The 15,485-nt window shown below is 44.7% G+C and overlaps 1 protein-coding gene across 2 annotated transcripts in view; it reads right to left on the minus strand.

Moving 5' to 3' along the window:
* snx5 (sorting nexin 5) overlaps positions 1–15,485 on the minus strand; it is a 49,540-nt gene that overhangs the window by 20,245 nt on the left and 13,810 nt on the right. For both annotated transcript variants that reach the window (XM_085981959.1, XM_085981958.1), the window contains exons 5-11: positions 14,055–14,176; positions 13,432–13,555; positions 7,985–8,080; positions 5,768–5,873; positions 5,543–5,618; positions 4,624–4,663; positions 935–1,021 (exon numbers count right to left, since the gene is read on the minus strand). In XM_085981959.1, coding sequence (XP_085838085.1) covers positions 935–1,021; positions 4,624–4,663; positions 5,543–5,618; positions 5,768–5,873; positions 7,985–8,080; positions 13,432–13,555; positions 14,055–14,176 — 651 coding nt within the window. The remainder of the gene's footprint in view (positions 1–934; positions 1,022–4,623; positions 4,664–5,542; positions 5,619–5,767; positions 5,874–7,984; positions 8,081–13,431; positions 13,556–14,054; positions 14,177–15,485) is intronic.

The raw sequence follows: 15,485 nt of genomic DNA on the forward strand, positions 1-15,485 counted from the left end.
GTCCTAGCTGATCTTGGAAAAACAAACACAAAACACTTCCTTGATACTAAAAGATGAAACGCTAATTGCCATATACAACTGGTTAACCTTCGCATCTAAAATGGTGTAAGCAGGATCTGTTCAGCTCAAATCCAGTCAAAAGCTGGTTTGTTGGGGAAAACACAATCATGTGTACCTCGAAACAGAGGTCACTGGAGTGTTGGCAATCCCAGGATGCTTAAACGGCCTCGACGTCCTGGGATTTGCAACCCAAAGATCCCAGGATTGTATTTAAATGAAGCAAGCTGTCTAAATTACATTGGACACCGTAACCCACAAATACGTGCATAACCCTGGGCGTCACCAAAAACGCCTTCGGTCCAGGAAGCGGAGGGAAACCTCTGAGCATTCGACACAAGAATGGCTTAAAGGGAAAGGACTGCAAGTCAGTCAGAATCACAAGACCGCAGAAAACCAATTTCATCCGCCCAGAGTGTTTGATGAGAATAGAGTTTTCTTATTGTATAAATGGACCAATGATTGAAACATTAGGAACAGGTAGATGACCACCGCTCTAGCCCAGTAAAGCACAGGGAGCAGCAGTAGAATTTATTTTTAATCCAAGACTTGGATTCATATTCAGATCCATCAAGATCAAATGGTGTAATCCGAAAATCGAAATTAGACCATCATTGGTCAACAACTGGGGAAAAGATGAGAATTTGATTACCGAAGACAGTGTCTATAGCAGGAAGATAAATAGTAACCCTAATCCCCACCTACAATAACAAAAACAAATGATAGGACTAAGTGGATAACAGAGCCAGCACAGCTGCAATGGGCTGAATGGCCTCATCCGGTAAAAATCTAATGAATGAATCCCAAATCTCAGGATGATGGAGGATTGCAAACCAAAGGGGCAACATTGAAAAGTAATGTGCCTCAGTTACATTACCTTTGCTGCCTGTATATCTCGCATATAGTATTTTAACAGCTCTGTCAGCTTCAAGTCTTCATCACTTGACACTCTTCCTTCTACTTTCTGTAGAAGATGAGGGAGAAAAAAAAAAAATCAGTAAAAGGAAACCCTGCTTTGTAATTAAGCCAGCATTAACAGTCAAGTTAATTCTAACCAGAAGTTTAAACACTTTATATAATAGTCTTCTAATGCAATAGTACCACTTTCCAACAAGAGGAATTGACTATTGTAGGCGGCAGCACATGATCAGGTTCCACGTCACCACTCGCTTCTAACTGTTGTGTGATCGGCACTTTATCCAACAGCAACTTTTAATTATATAATCCCTTTAACGTAGTAAAATGTCCCAAGGCGCTTCACAGGAGTGTCATAAAACAAAATTTAACATCGAGCCAGAGAAATTAGGGCACATGACCAAAAGCTTGGTCAAAGAGGTAGGTTTTAAGGAGGAGAGAGGTGTAGCGAGGCGGTGAGGTTTAGGAAGGGAATTCCAGAGCTTAAGGCCTAGGCAACAGAAGGCACAGCCACCAATGGTCGATCGATTATAATCAGGAATGCTCAAGAGGACAGAATTAGAGGAGCGTAGATATCTCGGGAGGGTTGCGGAGCTAGAGGAGATTACAGAGATAGGAAGGGGCGAGACCATGGAGGGATTTGAAAACAAGGATGAGAATTTTGAAATCAAGGTGTTGCTTAACCAGGAGCCAATGTAGGTCAGCGAGCACAGGGGAGATGGGGGAACGGGACTTAGTGCGAGTTAGGACATGGGTAGAGTTTTGGATGATCTCAAGTCATCCAATGACCACAAGCTTACACATCCACCCATCCAGCACTGGAGTACCGTAGCTGCATGGTGTACCATCTACAGGATGGACTGCAGCAATTTGCCAAGGCTACTTTGCCAGCAGCGGTTCAAGGAGGCTCACCACCACCTACTCAAGGACAACTAGGGATGGCCAATAACGGCTGGCCTTGCCAGCGACGCCCACATCCCGCAAATGAATTTTTAAAAAATCCTCCAACTAGCAAAAACTGTTACGATAGCAAAATACTGCGGATGCTGGAAATCCGAAATAACAGAAAATGTTGGAAACTGTTGTCCAGTTTGGGTGATCTCTCTATTGATCCTGACCCAAATAGGCAGCTTAGCACTTGAATGGTGTGGTCAGCTCTGTCGCAACAACTGGAACAGAGTGTCCGCCAAAAATTAGTGTGAATCATGACATGCACTGGGGAACCTCCCCACACACCTACTGGTATGAGCCAGACCGCCGCCTCCCTCCCCCAACTTGGCCCAGTCCACTTTTCTCTAGTAAGTCAATTCAACACAAGTGTGCCTAGGAAGGAATGGGTTACACACATTGGACATGAGTTTTCTGTGCCTAAATTGAGACATCAAAATGCAATGTGTATTGAGGAAACCCACTGTGAGGGGCATAAACTCGACAGTGAGAGCGAGGTGGTGCCTTATTATACTTTGCCAGAGCCATAAACTCAAGACATGAAGTTGGGGACTGTCGGGGATAAAAAGACAGGGCTACGCTTAAAACACACGTCAGGATAAACTGCCAATACCTCACTGGATTAGAAACATAGGAAGGGGAGGAGGCCCTTCCAGCCTGTTCCGCCATTCAATTAGGTCAGGGTTGATCTGTATCTTAACTCCATTTGTCCGCCTTTGCTCCACATCCCTTAAAATTCTTACCCAACAAAAGTCTATTGATCTCAGTCTTGAACGTTCCAATTGACCTAGCATTTCTCAGCCTTAAAGGAAGAGAATTAGAGTTCCACTACCCTTTACATTTCCTGGTCTCTCTCTTGAATGGCCTCGTTCCAACTTGAAGATTGCACCCCCTTGTGCTGGATTACTGCATTTAACTATGGTCGTGCAAGTTCCAGTGAAGGTCATCAAAATAAGGCTTCTGCTTTCGTCTTCCCTTCCCTCCCAAATTCCTGTTGTGACCGTTTCTATGGCATCCAGATCAAAACGATGTGATAAATACCATACGTCTCCCAGCCAGCTGATGAAGTTTCAAACAATCTCTGCCCATCTCCCATGGCTCTCGCTAATTGTTTTTGTATTTCTCTCAGGAAACACCAAAGTTTTGCCTTTCAAGCGACATACAAAAGCCACGGGCAGGAAAAGACCATCTGGTCCATCAGGCCTGCCCCACAGAGTCGTGACTCAAAGCACTGAGATAGACACCCCACTGGCAGCCAATGTAACCTCCCGGGAGAGGGAAAACACAGATTAAAAACCCAAGGACAAAAAGTGGGGGAAAAAATCTGGATAATTCTTCAGATCCCCTCAGGAGATGGAAACTAGTCCAGGAGACTACATTGGCCATTCTTATATTCCCTTAATGGTCCTTTCCCAACACCAGCCACACGGCAACAGGGATTAAACTTTTCAGCTTAAAATGCATTCTTTAAAAACGACCTTCCAACAACCTCTTCCATCTTGTGGCTTGCTGTCAATAATTTCCTTGGGCTTCACTCACCACAGACCGTGAAGGTTCTCTCAGATACTCCTGCTCGTTGACTTGCCAAGGGGGAAGATAGCAAAGAAATTGCCAGCGAACTAACTCTCTCCTCCCAGGACTCCATTAACTCCAGGCTGTTTAAGTTACCTCACGCCCTCTCATTAAAGCAACTGCCCACTGACTTGCAATGAGGACACGAGTAGCTAGCCAGAGAATTAACTCTCAAGCCGTCAGTCAGGAAACTGTCCCACTCAAGGGAATCGTCCAGTTGAGAGAATCAAAACCTGTTCCCCCAAAGTGTTGCCCTTAAGCAGGCTTTTGTCTTCCAAGGGTGTCACACATGTGCAAATTCAGATTAAAAACAAATCTCTGCATGTGTTGGTGAATTTTAGTAATATTTTTGTTCAAACAAATATCAAATACAGGAAACTTATTTTTAATCCGGCACCGACGTGGTGCCGGTTTATCAACAATTCTGGATAACCGAAAGCTATAGTAAAAGATACGGAGCAGAAAGCTCCGTATAAAGCAACAAACCCTGTTGCTTAGCAACAGGTTCAGAACAATGGCCACAAGTTCCAAGCATCTCTAGCTTAGCAACAGCTGCAGCCACACCCTTGCACAGCAACAGATGGAGGAAGGCAAGTAATAAAACTTACCTGAACCTACTCCTGAATTTTGCCGGTTAACCAAGATTTCCAGTTATTTAGGTGCCGGTAAATCGCAAGTTTCCTGTAAGCTAACTGGAAGGAGTTACTCTACCTAGAAAGGGACAATTCCAACAGAGTCACCCACCTATTGGTGTTACATGAAGTGTAAGCCCAACTTCGATTCACCACCCAGCCCATTGCCATCGGCTCCCAGCAAACAAAAAAATACAAGCTGCTGGCAGGGAGACTTAACTTAAGAAACCAATATATAGCAGATTGGCAGATTTTTGTTAGGTAGGGACATCAACGGATATGGAGCTAAGGCAGGTAAATAGAGTTGAGGTACAGATCACCCAGGAGCTAATTGAATAGTAGGATAGGCTCGAGGGGATGAATGGCCTCCTCCTGTTCATATGTTCCTAAAAAAGATTAACACTCCATTGATAGCATGGTGTACTTTAGCTTTTATTGAAAGAAGGACTTACCTGCATGCCAGTATTTTTCATTTCGTACTAAAATGATCCAGACTTACCCTAAGTTTTTCAAACAGCTCGGAAAGTTTTATGTAGTAGCTAGAAAAATAAAAAAAAGTCACATTTTCTTTAAGAACTACACATTCTTCTTCTTCTCTTCATTGACACTGATTCTGTTTGGAACAAGGGGTAGACCCAGTATTGAGTACAAACAAACATTGAAACTAAGTGAGGTTTCGGCTGTAATGGAGACTCCATCCCCTAGTGTTCTCATTCCCCCTCCTCCTACCTCCATTTGGGTACAACTCCCAAACCCTGCTCTCTGGAATGGCCATGCTGAACCCTCCAGGCTCACACTCCACCATGATTTTTTATGGGACACCTCCTCCTTTTAACCTCGTTCCCTCTTCCCTGCTCGGGTCGCCCAGCCTCGAGAGCTCCAAGATGTCCCGTTGCACAAAAGGCACTTTTTTTTTTTTTTTTTTTTATATAAAGTGAAAGTTTTAGGATAAAGCAGTCCGCTTGATCAACAGCCCATTCACCACCATGAACATCCGCTCCATCACCAGTATACCGTGGCTGGTGTGCGTAATATCTACGGGATGCACTGCAGCAACTCGCCAAAGCTTCATAGACAGAACCTCCCAAACCTAGGAGGACAAAAGGGGGCTCCAAGTCACACATCATCCAGACTTGGACGTACATCATAGTCACTGGTTCAGTCCTGGAACTCGCTATCTAACAGCATTATGGGAGTATCTTCACCACACGGACCGCAGCGGTTCAAGGCTCGCCATCACGTTCTCAAGGGCAACTAGGGATAGGCAATAAATATCAGCCTGGTCAGCGGCACCCACAACCAGAGAATTAATTTTGAAAAAAAGTGGTTGCCGTTGTACACGCGCTGCAGGAAATCGGTAAGGACACTTCACACAGCATGCGCAACCGAGATGTGACAACGCAGATGAAAGGACTCACTTCTTCAGTGGAGCTTTCTCGTCTATCCCAAGATCATTCAAGGAAGAAGATAAATGAATGTAATCGTCAGAAACATCTGGAGAAAGAGAGGCAGCTCCCATCAAGACAAGTAGGTTGGCAGTCAGCTCAAAATGTGTACTTAAAATAATTTTAAATATAAAAAGCCATCGTTAATTTCTTTATAAAACAAAAGCCAGCGAATGCAACCGGCCAATCCGCACGTACTTTTGTGAGTTCGTGTCATTTTTTCTGCTTTTGCTGCAGAGTCTTTAATTTTGACGCCGTATTCGACGAGGAATGTCTTCTCGTGTTCAAAGAATTCATCGACATCCTGCACAAGAAAGGAGTTTATTTTGTTTTACAAAGAACGTAGAGCACAGAAACAGGGCAGTCACCCAACAGGTCGAGGTCTGATTTATGCTCCACACGAGCCTCCTCCCACCTTATTACATTTTCACCCTATCCCCACATTCCTTTCTCCCTCATGTGCTTATCCAGCTTCCCCTTAAACGCATCCATGCGACTCGCCTCAACGGCTCCATGTGGTAACGAGTTCCACATTCTAAACATGGAGTTTCTCCAAAATTCCTTATTGGATTAATTAGTGACCATCTTATATTTATGGCCCTAGTTTTGGGCTTAAAATTAGAGCAAGGTCATTCAGGAGTGATGTCAGGAAGCACTTCTTCACAAACGGTAGAGGAAATCTGGAGCTCGCTCTCCAAAATGCTGTTGACGTTCGGTCAATTGCAAATTTCAAAAAACTCAATTGATAGAATTTTGTTAGGCAAGGTTATCAAGGGATATGGAATGAAGGCGGATGGATGGAGTTAAGATACAGATCAGCCTTGATCTAACTGAATGCAGAACAGGCTCGAGGGCCTGAATGACCCACTCCTGTTCCTATGACCCATATCCAACCCAGTGTGTATCTGAACTCCCCTCTTACAGCAGCCTGGACTGCAGGCAGTAAGCTCCAAGCTGACCTGGGAAACTGAGCTTCATTATAAACCAAACTGGACATCAGCCTTCCATAGGTGTCCAGCTTCAGACAGCTCTGGCACTGCCTAATTGCCAGACCACTGCAGGACACTACCCAGTCTAAAGCAAAATGACACTGCACAGCGTTTACAGCACAGAAACAGGCCATTCGGCCCAACAGGTCCATGTTGGTTTTATGCTCCACACAAACCTCCTCAACTAACCCCATCAACACATCCTCTATTTCTTGCTCCCTCATGTGCTTAGAGCTTCCCCTTAAATACATCCATGATATTCGTCTCAAACTACTCCTTGTGGTAGCGAGTTCCACATTCTAACCACTCTCTGGGTGAAGAGGTTTCTCCCGAAATCCTTATTGGATTTATTGGCAACTATCTTCTATTTATGGCCCCTAGTTTTGCTCTTCCCCACATGCGTAAACATCTTCTCTCTGTCTACCCAATCAAACCCCTTCATAATTTTGAAGACTATCTGGTCACCCCTCAGCCTTCCCTGTTCAAAAGAAAAAAAAGAGCCTGTTCAGCCTTTCCCCGATAGGTATAACCTCTCCATTTTCTGTTCTGTAGCCAGCTTGCTATCAGTATCAACCTTGTAAATCTTTTTTCCACCTTCTCTCGTGCCTCTATAGCCTTTTGATAATATGGAGACCAGAACTGTTCACTGTACTCCAACTGTGGTCTAACCACAGTTCGATACAAGTTTATCACTTCTCTGCTTTTCAATTCTATCCCTCTACAAATGAACCCGAGTGCATTGGTTTTTTGTTTTTTTTTGAAGTGGCTTTATTAACCGATGTCACTACTTTGTGATGTGTATCTGTACCCCTAGATCCCTTTGCTCCTCTATTTAGACACTTATTTTCTAAAGAGTATGTGGCCTCCTTATTCTTCCAACCTAAATGCAACACCTCATATCTATACTGAAATTCATTTGCCAATTACATCCATTCTGCAAATTTATTAATGCCATCTTGGATTTTGTCAGTCGTCCTCAGTATTAACTACACTCCCCAACTTGGGGTCATCCGCAAATGTTGAAATTTTACTTCCGATTCCAGAGTCCAAATCGTTTTCTGTAAATTGAGACAACAGTAGATCCAGTGCCGATCCTTGTGCAGCACCACTTCCCACCTTTTGCCCTCAATCCCTGCTCTGTTTTCTGTTCTGTAGCCAGCTTGCTAACCATTCTGCTACTTGCCCCATGGTTCCACACGCTCTCACCTGAAGATTAAGATTTAGTATGACCCATGGATCAGGAGATCAGTGGCTGCAGCCATTTACTGCGGTGGCAGATACAAGGACCTTTGAAATCAATGCAACTGAAGCTTCGAGGGCTCTCCGAAACACACTTCCCATATTCCACCACTGAACTTGTAAGCTATGCCATGTTTAGATACCAATTTCCCCATAGACTTTTTTTTAATGTAAACGACTAAATTACCTTGGCTCCGGAGATGAGTACTTCGTCAGCACTCTTCATCATGCTCTTTAAAAAACCACCAAACATCTCCTTCGTGTTCTTCCTTCGGACAGTCAGCTAAAATACCAAGAGAAGGAAGTCGGTCAGTTTAACCATATATCGATCAGCCACAATCTAGCTGAATGGCAGAGCAGGCTCGAGGGGTTGAATGGCCTCCTCCTGTCCCTAATGTTTCTAAAGCGCGCTCAGAAGGCAGCTATTGCTCAGTTAGAAGATGTGCTTTGAAACATTAGTGCCTTTAAGTCAGTCCGCTATGCTAACTGAGTGAGATTCCTCCCACTATTTGCGGAGGTCCTTGCGAGATCCCTACACTATTTCTCCTCCACCCAAAAATTCTGGATGACGGAGAGGGTTATCTACCGAGGCTATTTTTAACAAAGAAAAATTAAAAAATCAAGAAGTGTGCAGTATACAGTAATTGGGTACTCACCTTCAGAATATTGTGTTAAAGGGATGGTGGAAGATGCTCGATTAAGTACAGTACTGCCAGTTGAGGGTAATGCAATGCAATGACTACCAGCAGTGTGGGAGACACACAGTACCCCTGTAAAACGGCAGATCAGAAGAGACTACTGGCAGTGCGGGAGAGTCAGACTCCTGTTACAGGAGTATTGAGGTGTTCCGACTTCTGACAGCGCCAAGAAGCCGAGTAGTGGCAGTTTGGAGAACTACCCCCACTGACTAACTCGGCCACCGCGGGAGACTCGGACTCGGCAACATTGCTGGTTATGGAGGTGTTGTTTTCGGAGTGAGAATTTTGCCGGTTAATAGAGAATTCCAGATATTTAGGTGCCATTTAAACAAGTTTCCTGTAGATAGAGAAACTGCTCCCTTTGGCAGAAGGGTCATGAACCAGAGGACACAGATTTAAGATGATTGGCAAAAGAACCAAAGGCAACATGAGGAAAAACTTGTTTACTCAGCGAGTGGTTAGGATCTGGAACGCACTGCCTGAAAGGGTGGTGGAGGCAGATTCAATTGCGGTTTTCGAAAGGGAATTGGAAAATTACCTGAAGGAAAAAATTTTGCATGGCTACGGGGAAAGGGCGGGGGAGTGGGACTAGCTGAAGTGCTCTTAGAGAGAGTCGGCACAGCATCCTTCCTAAAGTGTGGTGCCCAGAATTGAACACAATATTCCAGCTGGGACCGAACCAATGATTTTTAAAGGTTTGGCAGAACTTCCTTGTTTTTGTACTCTGCCTCTATTAATAAAGCCAAGGATTCCATATACTTTTTTTTTTTTTTTTTTAAACCACCTTCTCAACTTGTCCTGCCACCTTCAAAGATTTGTGCACATACACCCCCGATCTCTCTGTTCCTGCACCCACTTTATAATTGTATCATTTAGTTTAGATTCCCTCTCCTCATTCTTCCTACCAAAATGTATCACTTCACACTTCTCTGCATTAAATTTAATCTGCCATGTGTCTGCCCATTTCACCAGTCTGTCTTTGTCCTCCTGAAGTCTGTTACTATCCTCGCTGTTTACTACATTTCCGAGCTTCGTGTCATCTGCAAACTCTGAAATGAAGGCCAGGTCATTAATATATCAAAAAAAGCAGTGTATCTAATACCAACCCCTGGGGAACACCACTCCTCCCAGTCTGAAAAACAACCACTCACCACGACTCTCCGGTTTCTGTCCCTTCACCAATTTTGTATCTATGCTGTCACTGTCCCTTTAACCCCAAGGTGTTTAACTTTGCTAACAAGTCTATTATGTGGAACTGTGTCAAACGCTTCTTGAAAGCCCATTCTTCCAACCAATGTTCCCTTTAAATTGCGCAGCGGTCTGGAGATTCCGCGCAGGCTGCTCGCCGGATTTTCAACTGGAATAACCACACGTGCGCAATCATTTCAATGGGGCGGTCACGCGAACCTCAGCATTTTTCCCTCTATTTCCATTGTTTTCTCCAGTTTTATTCAACCTTCCTAAATTAGTTTTCAACCATATATTAAAAAAACCCCACTGGTAACAAATGGTGGTGTTGAGGTTATGGTACTGGACCAACAACCCAGAGGTTAAGAGTTCAAGCCTCACCGTGGTTAAGCTATGAAACTGAATTCAATAATTATGGGCTTGCAGCAGGAAAGCGGTCGGTTTGTTGTAAAATCCCAATATCCATCAGGGAAAGAAAGAACTTGCATTTCTATAGTGCCTTTCACGGTCTCGCGACGTTCCACAGCGCTTTTCAACCAACAAGGTTATTTTGAAGTCTAGTCACTGTTGTAATGTAGGAAACGCGGCAGCCAATTTGCACACAGCAAGCTCCCATAAACAGCAAAGGGCCAACATTTGCGATCGGAGGCTTCCCGCGGGCAGACGCCTCCGACCTGCAACGTGTACGAAAGTACCCGGTGGCCTGGGAAGAATAGCGGCTTGTGCTCCTGGGCCTCTCCGGGTCTGCGCGGGCAGAGCCCCCCACCGTATCCCGGGGCGTCTGCGGTTCGTAGGCGCTCCTGGGATCACGTGGGCCGGCCCAACCAATGGAAGAAGGGAATCCCCATTCATACTTTTGACAGTTCTGTACGTACGGACCTGTCAAAAGTATGAATGGGGATCACCTAAAAAATACACCAACACATTAAATAAAAACAATTTTAATTACATATTTAAAATTAATTAAAATGCTATTTACCTGTAATTAAATATTTAACAAAAATGTAATTTTTTGGGAAAAATGCAATGTTTTTACAGGGCTAAAAACAAACTTAACTTCTTGAAGAGTATTTTTAATTTATAAATATGAGTTATCAAATTTTTTTTTTTTTTTTTTAAACTCTTAAGCTGGTAAAAGCAGGCCTTACGCCAGGCATAAGAATTTGACAGGCATTCAGCGGGCCGAAGTTGGGCAGAAAGCGGAACTCTCCCCCGCAGAGGCCCTTCTCCCAGGCAGGCGGATGATCGGTCAAGAGAATTCTTGACAGATCGCAAGTGCCGGGTTTCAGCACATGCACCTCGCATGCACCCGTGGGAGTCGCAAAATCCGGCCCATTGTGATAATGACCAGATAAACTGTTGGTGATCTTAGTTGAGGGATATATATTGGCCAGGACACCGGGAGAACCCTCCTGCTCTGATGGATCTTTTCCATCCACCAGACAGGGCTTAACGTCTCATTCGAAAGACGGCACCTCAGATAGTGCAGCATTCCCCTAGTACTGTACTGAAGTATCAGCCTGCATTATGTGCAACCATCTGACTCGGAGGCACAACTGCTCCCACTGAGCCACGGTCAGGGAACCTGCCACCCACTCCTGGTCTGGCTCACATCCAGTCCCACACTACATGGGTGACTCTCGATAAGGGACTGAACAAACCACGGGGTTACAAAAAAAAAAAACTGCTCAAGGAAGTGAGCCATCAGCACCTTCTGAAGGGGTAATAAACGCTGGCCCTGCTAGCATCGCACACATCCGGAGAACACAATTTTAAAAAATGCTGTAATACTCTAATCCTGGCACCAAGAGTAAAACTCTTACGGATACCATTTGATTGTTGGATTAAACAGTTGCAACCACTCGCTGTGCAGTGCTGTTAAATGATTTGCTTCGCGAATGCCTCCACTGAGCTGCACTCGCTGTGCCAGTTGGCACGGATTTAGTAAGTGAAAAGTAATTGCTCATTATGTTTCCCTTAATGATTAGCTAGCTTTTCAATCTTCTCATCTACTTCTAGATTGGCTCAGCAACACACAGGACTCTATCGCATCAACGTTACTCATTACATTTAAGTTTTAAATAAATGTTTCCTCCCCTCCCAGCATCCAGGATACTAGCATGATATATTATAAAGAGAAGTCTCTGACCGGTGCATAGCGATAGACCACACATTAAGATCCTAGTCTTAACCATCCAGTCAGACGGAGGTTCTTCCCTGGCACGCAAGTCAAACGTAAAACTCGTACGACACTTCTTTAGGCAACCAGTTGTGGAGGGAGATCACCAGGGGATTGAAGGGGGAAGGTTTATGGTTCACCTTGGAATGCTTTGGAATCTCCATCACTGCTCTTTCATGGACGTTACGTACCGCGCCACCCCTTGCAGGCTGTGGATGGGGTGGAGCAAGTCAAGGATGAGCTCGTCAGCCTTTTGACAGGTCTCGCTCCCCTCCTCCGGGCACTCAGCCGCGGCAGTTTCCTGGAGGTGGATGGATTACTTAACCGCAGCCTGGCACTCCGTGTTGACTAATCACAGGTAGTGACCCTGACTTGATACTATCACTAATTCCATGTACAACAAGAACATGCATTTATATAGCGCCTTTAACAGAGTAAAATGCCCCAAGGCGCTTCAAAGGAACGTTATTGGACAAGAGTTGGCACTGAGCCACATAAGATATTAGGACAGGTGCTCGGTCAAGAGGCAAGTTTTAAGGAGCGTCTTAAAAAGGAGAGGCGCGCAGAGAGGGCATTCCAGACCTATGGGCCTAGGCAGCTGAAGGCAATAGTGAGATGAAGGAAATGAGGCATGTGCAAGCACTCCCAACAGGTGGGAGCTTTCATGCACAGTTCAATATCCTATCTAAAAGCACAGAACTTCAAGTTTTACACTTAGTTCGTGCAGTAACCCAGTCAGTGCCCCTTCATTCCAGATCAACTAGATTAGCTCATGTCAGAGGAGCTATCCAGTTTATACTAGTGGGCAGAGACTCGACGTACTTTTAAAATTTTGTTTTTTCTCCCACCTCAACAAAAGCTACACGTGCATCGGCAAAAATATCACCCTTCACTGCAACACAGACTTAGACGGCAATAAAATAATTGGAAAAAGAACTAGCGGGAAGATGGAGAATTAAAAAAAAAAAAAAATAAACCCAGTGAGTTATGATCATCTGGAATGCACTGCCTGAAAGGGCAGTGGAAGCAGATTCAATAGTAACTTTCAAAAGGGAATTGGATAAATACTTGAAAAGGAAAGATTTGCAGGGCTCTGAGGAAAGAGCAGGGGAGTGGGACTAATTGGAGAGCTCGACCAAAGAGCCGGCACAGGCATGGTGAGCCTCTTTCCATGCTGTATTATTCTGATTGAGTGAGAAGAGGGGACAATCCGTGAATAGGACGGTTATTAATGCAGCAGGAAAGAAGTGGAGAGGACTACACTGAGCAAGAACGTTTAAAATGAGCAATCCCACACATGGGTAAAAAAAATGCCAGATTTAAATTAAAGCCTCTTCATCACCTTCAGATTAAGGAGTATTTTGCAATACGAGCTACCTGTAAAAATACTTGGCTCATCGATTTTTGAACCTCATTTGATGGCAAGGAGATATAAGTGATTAGGAAACTGCAATGCAAGCAGCTGCTTTCCCCCCCCCCCCCCCCACACTGAAGCCGGGCAGGGAAGCATCCCGACTTAACATCCTGCCTCTGGAGCTTTTAAGGAAGGATGAAAGAAAAGTGCCTTACATCCTGGTCATATTCCAGGAAAACATGGAGGTTATGGTCTTTGCCCAACACGGTGTGAATCGCAAGTCGTTGAAGGAAGACTTCGTGGATGGACACCGTCTTCTTAAAGACAGCCAGGTACTCCCTAAACAAATAGGGAAATAGGAGTATTATCAGCGATACTAACTTATTGTATAATAAATTAAATAATTTATAGTAATGAGAGCAGAATCAGTGATGTTTAAACTGTGAATGGAAACCATGACTAGGTCATATTCCCAACATTACTTAATTAATTAATCAAACTAGTTCATAAATGCGAACAGCCAGTTATTAAATTATATACCAAGCCAAAATACATTACAAAAATGCGTAAATATTAAATTCGCAAATCAGCAAAATTCTGGGTATTATTTGACTTTAAAACAGCCTGGCATCTTAAAAACCTGCGCTCGACTTTTGCTGATCAAACCAAAACAGTTATCAGATTTCAGCAGAAGAATGAAAATCTGTGCATTCCCAGTCCCCTGCAATGTGGCTTTGATACCAACACCATCCAGCCTTGTACTCCACCTCCCAAAGAGAAGCAGCTGAAGGTTAAGGCTTGTCAGAAATCAAAAGGATGAAATCTCTCATCAGCTTACGCTTCGAGTTCTTGCTTCATTTTACTAAATTCCTCTTTTGACATGGAGCCTTCACCTTCGCCCAGCTTTTGCATCTTTTCTCTCGCCACATCGAAGTCAGGTTTGGCAGGTGCTGGAGGAATCTAAATGGGGTGTGCATGGGGGGGGGGGGGCGGGGAAATATAAAACAAAGTTAACAAAACTGGGAAGTTTCAGCACAAGTGCCCTCTCCCGCCGCCCCCCCCCCCCCACCCAATACACATCTACCCAAGGCCAGTTACCCCCCCCCCCCCAATACACATCTACCCAAGGCCTGTTACCCAACTCACGTCTACCCAAGGCCAGTTAACCCCCTCACCCAATACACGTCTACCCAAGGACAGTTACCCCCCCCCCCTCACCCAATACACATCCACCCAAGGCCAGTTACTCCCCCCCACCCAATGCACATCTACCCAAGGCCTGTTACAACCCCCCCCCCCCGCAATACACATTATAAAAGATGTAATACCAGAGCACTTGGAAAACAGTGACAGGATCGGATAAAGTCAACATGGATTTACAAATGGTAAATCGTGCTCGACTAATCTACTGGAATTTTTTGAGAATGTAACTGGTAGAATAGATAAGGGAGAACCAGTGGATGTGGCGTATTTGGACTTTCAGAAGGCTTTCAATAAGGTCCCGCATTAAGAGATTAGCGTGTAAAGTTAAGGCACATGGGATTGGGGGCAAGGTACTGACTTGGATAGAGAGTTCCTTGTGCACCAGTCGCTGAAGGTAAGCATGCAGGTGCAGCAGGCGGTTAAGGTGGCAAATGGTATGTTGGCCTTCGTAGCGAGGGGGTTCGAGTACAGGAACAAGGATGTCTTGCTGCAGTTGTACAGGGCCTTGGTGAGACCACATCTTGAGTATTGTGTGCAGTTTTGGTCGCCTTATCTGAGGAAGGATGTTCTTGCCATGGAGGGAGTGCAGCGAAGATTCACCAGACTGATACCTGGGATGGCAGGAATGACGTATGAGAGGAGATTGGGTCGATTGGGCTTGTATTCGCTAGAGTTTAGAAGAATGAGGGGGGATCTCATTGAAACTTATAAAATTCTAACAGGACTAGACAGACTAGATGCAGGAAGGATGTTCCCGATGGTAGGGGGAGTTCAGAACCAGGGGTCACAGTCTAAGGATAAGGGGTAAGCTATTTAGGACAGAGATGAGGAGGAATTTCTTCACCCAGAGAGTAGTGAACCTGTGGAATTCTCTACCACAGAAGGCAGTGGAGGCCAATTCATTAAATATATTCAAGAAGGAGTTAGATATATTTCTTAAGGCTAAAGGGATCAAGGGATATGGGGAGAAAGCAGGGACAGGGTACTGAATTTGGACAATCAGCCATGATCTCATTGAATGGCAGAGCAGGCTCAAGGGGCCGAATGGCCTGCTCCTATCTTCTAT

Source organism: Somniosus microcephalus, chromosome 3 (genome assembly GCF_052327205.1).
Source record: "Somniosus microcephalus isolate GS21.2 chromosome 3, FLI_Smic_1.0, whole genome shotgun sequence".
Classification (NCBI taxonomy): Eukaryota; Metazoa; Chordata; class Chondrichthyes; order Squaliformes; family Somniosidae; genus Somniosus; species Somniosus microcephalus.